Source organism: Lolium perenne, chromosome 4 (assembly GCF_019359855.2).
Source record: "Lolium perenne isolate Kyuss_39 chromosome 4, Kyuss_2.0, whole genome shotgun sequence".
Classification (NCBI taxonomy): domain Eukaryota; kingdom Viridiplantae; phylum Streptophyta; class Magnoliopsida; order Poales; family Poaceae; genus Lolium; species Lolium perenne.
This window is the reverse complement of record NC_067247.2, coordinates 225101315-225113724: the sequence shown is the minus strand read 5'-3', so window position 1 is coordinate 225113724 and position 12410 is coordinate 225101315. Positions and strand designations below refer to the sequence as shown.

Here is a 12410-nt window from a genome sequence, read left to right as displayed (position 1 = left end):
GACAGATGAAGAACCAACTTTTACTACACCAGGATTTGCCTGAGCGACATACCAGCAATGATCAGTTACGTACAGGTGTTTATAAATGGAAACTAAGGTGCTATCTTCGCTTAGCAAATCGACACTACTTCGTCCCAAAAGCGAACGACAGCTTCGGCCGTGACTTGTTCTTGCCCAGCAGCTTCATCTGGTTCTGCTTCTGCTGCTGTTCCTCCATCTGTTTCTGCTTCATGGCTTCCTCCCTCTCTTTCTGAAGCCTCTCCAGCTCCTGATACCGTTCCAGCTCTTTCTGTTGCTGCTCCATAGCTACCTTCATCTGAGCCTCCTCTGCTTTCTTTCGGTCTTCTTCAAGCTTCCTCTCTAGCTCTTCTCGCTCTTTCTTCTCATGTTCCTGTGGCAACAAAAATGAGTACCAGCAAATATGAGCTTTATTGAATTATAACAAGGACAAATTAATCATGCAAAGGGTGCATAATACATGCCAGCGGCAAGGAGCTTACAGCTTTCTGCTGGGCCTCTACCAACGCCGACACCTTCTCTTTCTCGATTTGAGCAGCCACCTCTCCATGTATCCTTTTCCGCCCTTCATCAATACGTCTTTGTATTTCATGTTTAATTTCCTCAGAATTCATACTATCCTCAACTTGTTTTCTAATAGCTTGCTCAACTCTTTTTGTTGTTTCCTCCTCTAATAGTCTCAGTTCAACTTCTTTTTGGCACCTGCAATTGCAAGAACAAGTCAAAGAAGTGAATTTTGGATAATATAATATTCCTAAATGCCAACACTTCCATAAAAAGAATATTCAAGGCAACAAAAGCAGCCAAAAGCAAGGCGCTAGATTTACATTCTTTAACGCTATCTATCATCAGCTATACCTTTCATCAGCATAGTGTTGAATACAAACTAATACATTTTAGGCATACCTCTATTATGATTCCAGATCCAAAAAACGAATTAGCAAAACTGGTCAAGAGTAGATAAAGGATCACCAATTGCATCATCAAATATAATAAGTGGAACTATAGCAGTAGCTTCCTTCAGAAAAGCCTGTAGAGAAGAATGTCAAGTAACTTGTGGCAGATTTAGAGCTAATCATGTAAGCGTCTCACTATTCCAACTAAATGATATTTTTACATGCATCTCAATATTCCAACTAAATTATATTTTTACATGTATCTCAGAACATATATCAAACCAACCATGCATTGACCTTTTTGAGAAAAACTCAATTGGCTAGTACTCCCTCCGTCCCATGAAACATGTCTTAACTTTGTCTAAATTTGGATGTATCTAGACACTATTTAGTCTCTACAACAACAACAACATCAAAGCCTTAGTCTCTACATCCATCTAAATTTAGATAAACTTAAGACATGTTTCGTGGGATGGAGGGAGTATCACTTTTTGAGGAAGCAAAAAAAAAAGAGTTAGCACACTTCAAATAACAGGCAATAGACAAAAACTAAACATAAACTGAAAAGCCACCATGTTTAATGATACAATTTAATATTCTGCCACTTCAGTTTCATTCCCATCTATACGTTACATGTCAGGGCAGCAAACGAACTATTCCATATTCAAAACCAGAAGAGCAGTGAATAGTTAAAATGGTACTCCCTCCGTTCTCTTTTAATTGACTCAGATTTAGTACAACTTTGTACTAAATTTGAGTCAATTAAAAAAGAACGGAGGAAGTAATGATTTTTACAGAAAGCCCAAAACAACACCAGAAGTCCGGAACTAAATCAGAAGAAAGGAACGCCACTAAATTGGAACTAAGCCAGTAGCTAATTGTCCTCACATAAAACGTTGGCCATTGAATAAGCACAGGAAACTGAGAACTGCAACCTGACTACATAGCATATGAACAATAGCATTATTAATTTGCATAAACATGGAAATAGAACCAACTGTGGTGATGATAGTGGAGTGTTGCGACTAATTTCATTTCTTACTGAGTTATATTCAACATAGTTTCAATGCACTGTACATAGATTGCCTTTTCACAGCTAGCTTGCAGCAACTTAAGCATATAAGATGCAGTTATATCTAAACAAAGAGGTACTAGCAGTGAGGAAAGTTGGATGTGCCTTCATTTTATAAACAGAATAATCCATGTATGGAAAAGATTATCAAATTAACATTTATATCAACATAATAGTCCATATATTATTGTTCGACAAAAATATTACTAAACCCACTGTGAATGTGTATTTTGAAAAATCTAGAGCAATTAAAATACATGTATTCTGGAAAAGATATAATTTAGAGCACAGATAGCCAAGTAGAACCTGACCTCACAATGTGGTGAAAACAGCAGCAAGATGAATACAATACAATATCACTATGAAAATATCCTTAAGCAATAGCTCGTCAACATTGAAAAGGGGCAAGGCAAAGAGAGAAACAGTAAACAATTTGGTTGGTAGATTGCATATCCAAACTCTAAATAGCAAAGCAGATACTCCCCACCTTTTCTTTTCTTCTTCTAGCCTTTGCTTATCAATGACATTCTTATTCTCTGGAGACCTAAGCTGAGGAGTTGATTTGGCAATTGGGGAGCTAGTGACACTCCGACTTCTCTTTCGTTTGTTACGTCTTTCTGATGGAGATCGACTCTTGCGCCTCCTAGGAGAGGAGGGTGAAGGGCTCTTCCTTCTGGAATGCAAAGGTTGCCATGGTAAGGAAAAATATAGAAGCAATGATAGGATAACATGAAACAGTCAATCACTATCACTTACTGAAGCCCTAATAAGTGAGTGAAAGCAGTTACCTCAAACATTGTTAGAACTTTGAAGGATTCCACAGCAATACAGCATAGAGTAAAAATCTTTGTACATTCCATGCTTTCTACCGAAAGAGTTCTTGTCAAGCAATGCAGATTACCAGTAATTATATTCAAGCATCATCTGCTCATATGTTCCAAGCTGCCTCCTTATGCATTCCATCCTCAACACTTTTTCTTGGTTTGGATGTAAAATGGATGCCGCAGATTTTAGTAGTTTTTATATAAGATTAATATAGATTGGTAACATAAGAAACTCCACATTTATTGACCAAATTCTCCCCTTCACCCTCTTTTGGCCCCTGCACGTGTGTTTGCCCAAAGATGTTCCAGAAGATTGTGTACCCTGGTACAAAATTCGGCTTTCCTCTGTTGCCATCACAATACCTTCCTATCCATGAGCAACTAGATCATTATTGTTGACTTCAGCTTGAGGCTGGATTTAAAACAAAGTGGGTGGGCAGCAAGACAAGTCCACAAGAGTTCTCACCGGTCAGGATAACCGGAGACAATCGAGCAGCTTGCAGGACTGTTCAGCTAACACAAGTATGAGGAATTGTCATTCATGCTTATTTTGTAGGTTGTAGTATGCACCCAAACCAGTACAAAGGATAGTGTTTAAGTTTCTTCTCAAACAGCCACTTTACTGAGAAAGGAAAGATTAACTAATCCTTTTGCTTGATCTCCTTATTTTCCGGAATGTCACCAATGGCTGGTGGGAACATAAGTGTTGCTGCGAAACCGAACGTAATTACATATTTAAAGACACTGGCTAACCATGTAAGGGGGCAAGGTGCACCTAATGCATGGAAGTCCAACCTCGTGGGATGGTGGAAAACAGATGCCAAAATCCAAATAAAATTGCAACGTTCCATTAACTTGGGCAATATTGAATGTCATCCAGGTCAAAGCGCAAAGCTCATTCGGGCTGATAGCATGAATTTCATTAGAACTTTAGCCCCCTATTCTATTGACATAATTGACCTGGATGCCTCATTTCCAATTTTCCAAACATGATCTGAGTATCGTGAATATATCATATTCCTTCCGTCCCGAAAAGTACAAATCTGTGACATACTTTTCAGGACGGAGGGAGTAGAACAATCACATATTCACATGAACTGCGATACTAGCAGAACCTGCTAACTGTTAATAAAAAACAAGTAAACAACTCACGAACTATCCATAGATCCAAAAACCATAAGGTGACCCAGAAATCTCAGTCCATTCAGCAGGTTTGCAGTTACAATACATCCGATGTCATAGCAAAAAAAATGAATAAATAGAAAAACTAATCGGCTGATTAGCATCTCCTTATACCTTCCCTACCCTTGCTAATTAACAACGGGAAAAGATAAAGCGCGACAGATTGATGTGGCGTGTGACATGGGAGATCACCTATAGGAGGGACGATAAGGGGACCTGCTGCGGCTGGGGACGCGTTCCCTTCGGTTCCTCCGTCCTCGATAGAGTGGGGACGGCGACCGCCGACGCCGCCGGGGCGGCGACCGTGACAGGTCGCGCGGCATCCGGCTGGAAGCTGCAACCACTGCGGTGCCTGAACGCTAGCAGATCTGACCCCGGGGGGGATGGCGACGGGGGCTGGAAAAGGTGGGAGCGTGGGGGGATGAGGAAAACTGGAAAACCTAGGGCGTGGGGCCCAGCTACCAGCAGTAACCGGCTAAAGCCTGCCAATAGGTCGGGTTTACCCGGGTCGACCTCTCCCAAACCCATGATAATAAATTGCACAAAAATAACCCAAAAGTGAAAGAAAAGCACAGACTGACCCTCCGGCGAAACTATTTCACCAAATCTAACCCTTTTGTGTGGCGCCCCTCCCATGGGCGCCACACATGCCCATGTGGCGCCCCTCCTGCCGGCGCCACACTCCCAGCCGACGTGGCCCCCTCGCCGCTGAGCTGGTGCGCTCATCCGACGTGGCAGCATGTGTGGCGCCACTCCCAACGGCGGCACACATGCACTTGTAATTGCCCCAAACATACTGTGAGACAATTCGTCTGGGACTTAGCCGTTTTGCGAGGCTCGATGTGTGGCGCCGATGCCACGGGCGCCACACTAGCCTGTGTGGCGCCGATGCCACGGGCGCCACACATCCACTTAAGTGTGGCGTCCGCGCCCGCGCCCAGCCCGACCCTTCTTTCTTCTTTCTCTTCCTCTCTCCTTCTCCTCCCCAACCGCCGCCGCCGCACGCCTCCCCTCCGCCCCCCCCACCAAATCAACCAAGGAATCATCAGATCTATCCGGCCAACTCCTTCCTCCTCCATTCCTCAAGGTATTCCCCTTCGATTCCCTCCGATTCATCCAATAGTGTTGGTGGATTTGGTAGATTTTGGTATGAACCCTAGATTTGGTAGATTTCTTGGATTTGGATATGTGGAAATTTATGTTGGTGGAATCTACATTGTAGTATATGTGTTTGAACCAAAGATTTGTTGGAACCCTAGATATGAAATTTTACATGTATGTGTTGAAATCCTATGTATGTATGTGTTGAAATGTTGGTTGTGTTTGAACCAAAGATGTTTGAAATGGCTATGTATGTGTTGAAATGGGTATGTATGTGTTGAATGTGTATGTGTAGGAACCCTAGATATGTTAGTGGATTTGGATATGAACCCTAGATAGGTAAACTTCTGGAATCATGCGATGGAAGATTCTTGATAGAAGAGGTACAAACTAACTTGTTGATTCTTGCAGGCTTGATAGGCAGCGGCAGAGGAAGATCACAAATTGGCCAGTCCATCATAGCGGCCACATCGCAGCGTTCCAACACTGTTTGCAAGCGGCACGGAATGCTGGCCCTGAGCAGATTGTGCCTCACGACTTCGCCGCTTTCAACAACTACCTCGAGTGGTTCCATGAGAACACGCGTATCGAGTTAGTTAAGCATGCGTATCCTGAGGAGATCTTGGACGACTGATGACCCACAAGTATAGGGGGTGTATCGTAGTATCTTCGATAAGTAAGAATGTCGATCCCAACGAGGAGCAGAAGGTGTTGACAAGCAGTTTCGATGAAGGATTCACTGTAAATGCTCACAGACAAGTATTCAGGGGGTTTTGATGTAACAGTTGAATAAAGTACGAGTAAGTAAAGTGCGAGAGTAACAATTGCAGCGAGTGGCCCAATCCTTTTTAGCACAAAGGACAAGCCGGTTTGTTTACTTATAATGACCAAACGTTCTCGAGGACACACGGGATTTTAGTCTAGTGCTTTCGCTACATACAGCTAAATAATCTTCATTGTTATGATAAGTGTTGTGTGGGTGAACCTATGCTAATGTACCGCCCTTCCTAGGACTAATACATACTTGTGATTATACCCCTTGCAAGCATCCGCAACTACAAGAAAGTAATTAAGAATTAAATCTAACCACAGCCTTAAACTCTGAGATCCTGCGATCCCTCCTGCATCGATATACCAGCGGGGGTTTAGGTTTCTGTCACTCCGGCAACCCCGCAATTGGCAAACGAGTACAAGATGCATTCCCCTAGGCCCATAAATGGTGAAGTGTCATGTAGTCGACGTTCACATGACACCACTAGAAGAATAACACCACAACTTAAATATCACACCATTGAATATTACTCAACCATAATTCACTACTAACATTTAGACTTCACCCATGTCCTCAAGAACTAAACGAACTACTCACGAGACATCATATGGAACATGATCAGAGGTGATATGATGATGAATAACAATCTGAACATAAACTTGGTTCAATGGTTTCACTCAATAGCATCAACAACAAGTAGAGATCGATACCGGGAGAGTTTCCCCTATCAAACAATCAAGATCAAACCCAAATTGCTACGGCGGTGACGGTGTCCAGCGGTGATGACGGCGGTGATGATGGTGGAGATGATGATGATGGTGATGGCGATGATGTCCAGCTCGATGACGGTGACGCTGGCGTCGATTTCCTCCCGGAGGGAATTTCCCCGGCGGATTCCTCGCCCGCCGGAGAGCTCTTTTCTCTCTGGTGTTCTCCGCCCCGCAGAGGCGGTCAGTAACTCTTCGCGAGGTACCCTCTGTGGCTTAGGTTTTCGGGACGAAGGATTTCGCGAAGAAAAGGAGGCGAAAGGGGTCGTGGGCCCCAGGACCACATGGCGGCGCGGCCAGGGGCATGGGCCGCGCCGCCCTAGGGTGTGGCCCCACCCGGGTCCTCCCGGCCCCTCCTTCCGGCTTCCTTCGTCATCTTGAAAAATAGGATTTTTGGTATAATTTTCTCCCAGTTGATCTTCCGAAATATTGCGTTCGACGGTGCTTTTTCCAAGAGAATCCTGGCTCCGGTGCTTGATCCTCCAATAATGATGAAACATGCAAAATAGATGAAATATCATAAGTATTGTGTCCCAATATGAAATATATCAATGAATAACAGCAAATTATGATATAAAATAGTGATGCAAATTGGACGTATCAACTCCCCCCAAGCTTAGACTTCGCTTGTCCCTGCGAAACTGAGCTCGATAGACAGGACCACATGTTTATGGAGTGAAGAGTCGATAAACAAAATACGGACAAGAAGCATCATATTCATTCACACAGGACATTATAGTAAACAACCTCTTATAACTCATCTTGAAACAAGTATAAGGTAATCACAAGTAAAGGTGCATAAGAAATCATAATTGGTGATGGCAAACTTCGTTCTTGGTCAGAGAACAATTAACAGATTATATTTATCTCATTGAGCAGCGCTCTCATGTTAAAGTTTATAAAGCACAACTTGCATACTCAATCATAATGGTCTTCTCATGATCATTGATAACTTGCAAAGCTATATTCATTCAGATAAAACTTGTACTAAACAAGGAAGAATAAAAGACATGATGTAGCAAATCACAATATAATGGTTTGATCACAACTACTCAAATGCTTGCTTGAGATGGAGGGAAATAGGTTTACAGACTCAACATAAAGTAAAAGACAGGCCCTTCGCAGAGGGAAGCAGTGATTAAATCATGTGCTAGAGCTTTTTCAGTTTTGCAATCATATAAAGAGAATAAAAGTAACATTTTGAGAGGTGTTTGTTGTTGTCAACGACTGGTAGCGGGTACTCTAACCCCCTTGCCAGACAACCTCCCAAGAGCGGCTCCCATATTATTTTCATTTTGTGTGGCACTCCTTCCAACCTTTCTTTCACAAACCATGGCTAACCGAATCCTCGGGTGCCTGCCAACAATCTCATACCATGAAGGAGTGCCTTTTTATTTTAGTTTTATTATGATGATGACACTCCCCCCAACCTTTGCTTACACAAGCCATGGCTAACCGAATCCTTCGGGTGCCGTCCATCAATCACATACCATGGAGGAGTGTCTATTTAGTTTGATTAATTTGGGACTGGGAATCCCATTGCCAGCTCTTTTTGCAAAATTATTGGATAAGCGGATGAAGCCACTAGTCCATTGGTGGAAGTTGCCCAACAAGATTGAAAGATAAAACACCACATACTTCCTCATGAGCTATGAAACATTTACACAAATAAGAGATACTAAGTTTTGAATTGTTTAAAGGTAGCACATGAAGTATTTACTTGGAATGGCAGAAAATACCATGTAGTAGGTAGGTATGGTGGACACAAATGGCATAGGTTTGGGTTAAGGTTTGGATGCACGAGAAGTATTCCCTCTCGGTACAGGTCTTTGGCTAGCAAGGTTAATTAGCAAGCATAAGAGTCGAGGGAAACAAACAAATATACATATGATAGAAACAATCATGCATCTTCCTTGTAAGCACAAACAATTTTAACTTCAGAATAATAAGCTATGAGCTAACAAGAAAGACAATGAAACAACTACATGTATTTCTCTTTTCTATTTAAACCTCAAAGTGTTGTTGCTATTGACCAATGCTAAGTTTGCCAAAACCAAATAGATTTATTCAATGCTCCCAAAGTGATACCAATACTAACAACAAGGTAAATCATATGATAGAGATTGCAAACTAGAATAAGATGTGCAATATGTAAATGATGAGACTTCTCATTAATATTCCATAACGATAACTCACACCAAGGGATACATAGACAACCAACTAAAGGAGAGATACTTCCAAACGCAACCCATCTTATATGATAACTTCCCTACTCATGATATGACACTACTTGACAATAAAAGTAAAAGGTAGTGATAATGTGATACCGCTGCACTCCCCAAGCTTGGAACAAACCAAGGGGATGCCAATACCGATGATGAATTACTCCTTTGGTGATGGTGGTGATGAATTCTCGACATCAAACTTCCAAGGAAGAGGCTCTCCATCAAGAAACGACATCTTGGTCTCGGGGATCCCGAAACTAGCAAAGACGACTTATGTATTTAAACCTGTTTTCATACTCACAGTTCTGATTCGAAAATCATATAGTTGTGCTTGGAGCTTGTTGGTGGTGTCGTGAAGTGAGAGGATGTCGCTCCAAAGCTTTGCGCTTCCTTCTCATGCTCAAGAATGAGTTCAGACACAATCTGTGGAAGATATCCACCTCACGCTCAGCCATCTTCTTGTATTTGAAAACCTCTTGTTCTAGCTTCTCCATCCTGTCTTCCAGGCTTCCTTCTCCTTTAGGACCCTGGACATCCTTGACCTGCAGTTCTCCTTCAACGAGCGGCAACTCCTTGGGGTGCATCCTCAGCTCCTCCATGTACAAGTTGCCAACATCCTTGCCGGAGCTGTCCTTCGGGGGTTTCCGACGAAGACATGATGGCTCTAGGTCCGAAGCAAATCCTGGCAGAAACAGCTCAAAACAAAACACGTCGAGAACACGATATACGGACCTCCAGAGGTCCGGGGGATTAAATAGCAAAAATTTTCACGACAAACGGAAAGTACCGAGATCGAACCGAGTCGGAAAGGGGAGACAGGGCGGCCAAACCATAGGTCGGCGCGGGCCCAGGTCAGGCCGCGCCGGCCTATGGTGCCACGCCCTCGTGCGTCCTTTCCACTCCGTTTCGAACTCGTCATTTTTCATATTTTCCAAAAACAGCGAAAATATTGTTCGGAAAGTAAATTGCGTACTTTTCATTACCGATCTTGTTACCTATTCAAAGTCGAGTTACGGCGGATGTCAATTTGCCCTTTGATGAAAGCCTCCTGTTTCCACTTGAATAATATCAACATCAACATTATAGGAATCACCTGAGATATAATGCTTGAGTCTTTGTCCATTCACCACTTGCGTAGCATTGCCTTGGAGAGAGCTAATTTTGATTGCTCCCGAACGATACACCTCCTCGACAACATACGGTCCTTCCCATTTCGAGAGTAATTTCCTGCAAAGAATCTGAGACGAGACCGATACAATAGGACTTTATCCCCAATATTAAATTCTCTTTTGATAATCCTTCTATCATGCCATTTTTTAACTTTCTCTTTAAAGAGTTTAGCATTTTCATAAGCTTCACTTCTCCATTCATCTAGAGAACTTAATTGCAACAACCTCTTATCACCGGCAAGTTTAGGATCTTTATTTAATTCTCTAACAGCCCAATAAGCTTTGTGCTCTAGTTCTAAAGGTAAATGACAAGCTTTCCCATAAACCATTTTATAAGGTGACATTCCCATGGGATTTTTGTAAGCAGTTCTATAAGCCCATAGTGCATCCTTCAATTTACTAGCCCAATTCTTTCTAGTTTTATTAACGGTCTTTCCCAAAATAGATTTAATCTCTCTATTTGATAATTCTACTTGACCACTAGTTTGAGGATGATAAGCGGAAGCAATTCTATGATTAATACCATACTTAGCAAGAGTTTTTCTAAAACCTCCATGAATAAAATGAGAACCTCCATCGGTCATAATATATCTAGGCACTCCAAATCTAGGAAAAATAATATCTAAAAGCATTCTTAAAGAGGTCTCACCATCAGCACTTTTTGTAGGTATAGCTTCCACCCATTTAGTAACATAATCAACAGCAACAAGTATGTGAGTGTTACCTTCGAAGACGGAAAAGGTCCCATGAAGTCAAATCCCCAACAATCAAACGGTTCAATAACAAGAGTATAATTCATAGGCATTTCATTGCGTCTGGAGATATTACCAACCCTTTGGCATTCATCACAAGATAAAATAAACTTTCTCGCATCCTTGAAGAGAGTTGGCCAATAAAACCTGATTGTAGAACCTTTTGCGCGGTTCTTTCTCCCGTGATGTCCTCCATAAGCACTACCATGACATTTACTCAATATCTCTTGTTGTTCATATTCGGGAACACATCTTCGCATAATACCATCCACTCCTTCTTTATATAAGTGTGGATCATCCCAGAAATAATGCCTCAAGTCATAAAAGAATTTCCTCCTTTGCTGAAAGCTGAAAAGGTTGGAGGCAAGTACTTGGAAACAATAAAGTTAGCATAATCAGCATACCAAGGACTGTCTCATGAGCTCACCTTTATTACAGCCAATTGTTCATTTGGAAAACTATCATTAACGAGAACAGGATCATAAGCAATATTTTCCAATCTAGACAAATTATCAAAGTCAGGATTATCAGCACCTTTCCTATCTACAATATGTAAATCAAATTCTTGCAAAAGAAGTACCCATCCGATAAGCCTCGGCTTAGCATCTTTCTTTGTCATTAGGTATCTAATTGCAGCATGATCAGTATGAATAGTAACTTTTGAATCAACAATATAAGATCTAAATTTATCACAAGCAAAGACTATGCTAATAATTCCTTTTCAGTTGTAGCATAATTTCTTTGAGCAGCATCAAGAGTTTTACTAGCATAATGAATAACATTCAGTTTTTCTACTCATTTGTCCAAGAACAGCGCCTACAGCAAAATCACTAGCATCACACATAATTTCAAATGGTAAGTTCCAATCAGGAGGTTCAACTATAGGAGCAGTTGTTAAGGCTTTCTTAAGAGTTTCAAAAGCTTCCTTACAATCATCATCAAAAACAAATGGTACATCTTTTTGAAGAAGATTAGTAAGAGGCTTTGAAATCTTGGAGAAATCTTTAATAAATCTCCTATAAAACCCAGCATGACCAAGAACACTACGAATACCTTTAACATCCCTCGGATAGGGCATCTTCTCAATTGCTTCAACTTTAGCTCTATCAACTTCAATACCTCTCTCGTAAATTTTATGTCCCAATACAATTCCTTCATTAACCATAAAGTGGCATTTCTCCCAATTAAGAACAAGGTTAGTTTCTTCACATCTCTGCAAAACTTTATCGAGGTTTCAAGCAACTATCAAAAGAATTCCCATAGACGGAAAAATCATCCATGAATACCTCTACAATACTTTCACAAAAACCATGAAAAATAGCAGACATGTATCTTTGAAAAGTAGCAGGAGCATTACATAAACCAAAAGGCATGCGTCTATAAGCATAAGTTCCATAGGGACAAGTAAAAGTGGTTTTCTCTTGATCTTTAGCTTTAACAACAATTTGTGAAAACCCAGAATAACCATCAAGAAAGCAAAAATGAGTATTTTTAGACAATCTTTCTAGCATTTGATCAATAAATGGTAAAGGGTAATGATCTTTCTTAGTAACTTTATTAACTTTTCAAAAATCAATGCACATTCTATACCCTACAACTACTCTTTGAGGAATGAGCTCATCATTATCATTA

The 12410-nt window shown here is 41.3% G+C and overlaps 1 protein-coding gene across 1 annotated transcript; it reads right to left on the bottom strand.

Annotated features, from left to right (window-relative positions):
• LOC127323280 (uncharacterized) lies at nucleotides 1-4410 on the bottom strand. Its single transcript, XM_051351433.2, has 4 exons — nucleotides 4185-4410; nucleotides 2474-2659; nucleotides 501-720; nucleotides 1-391 (listed from the first exon to the last, which is right to left on the bottom strand). Exons 1-4 carry the CDS (start codon nucleotides 4313-4315, stop codon nucleotides 125-127), a joined length of 804 nt encoding a protein of 267 aa, XP_051207393.1. The 5' UTR covers nucleotides 4316-4410; the 3' UTR covers nucleotides 1-124.
• Between the last annotated feature and the right edge of the window lie 8000 nt (nucleotides 4411-12410).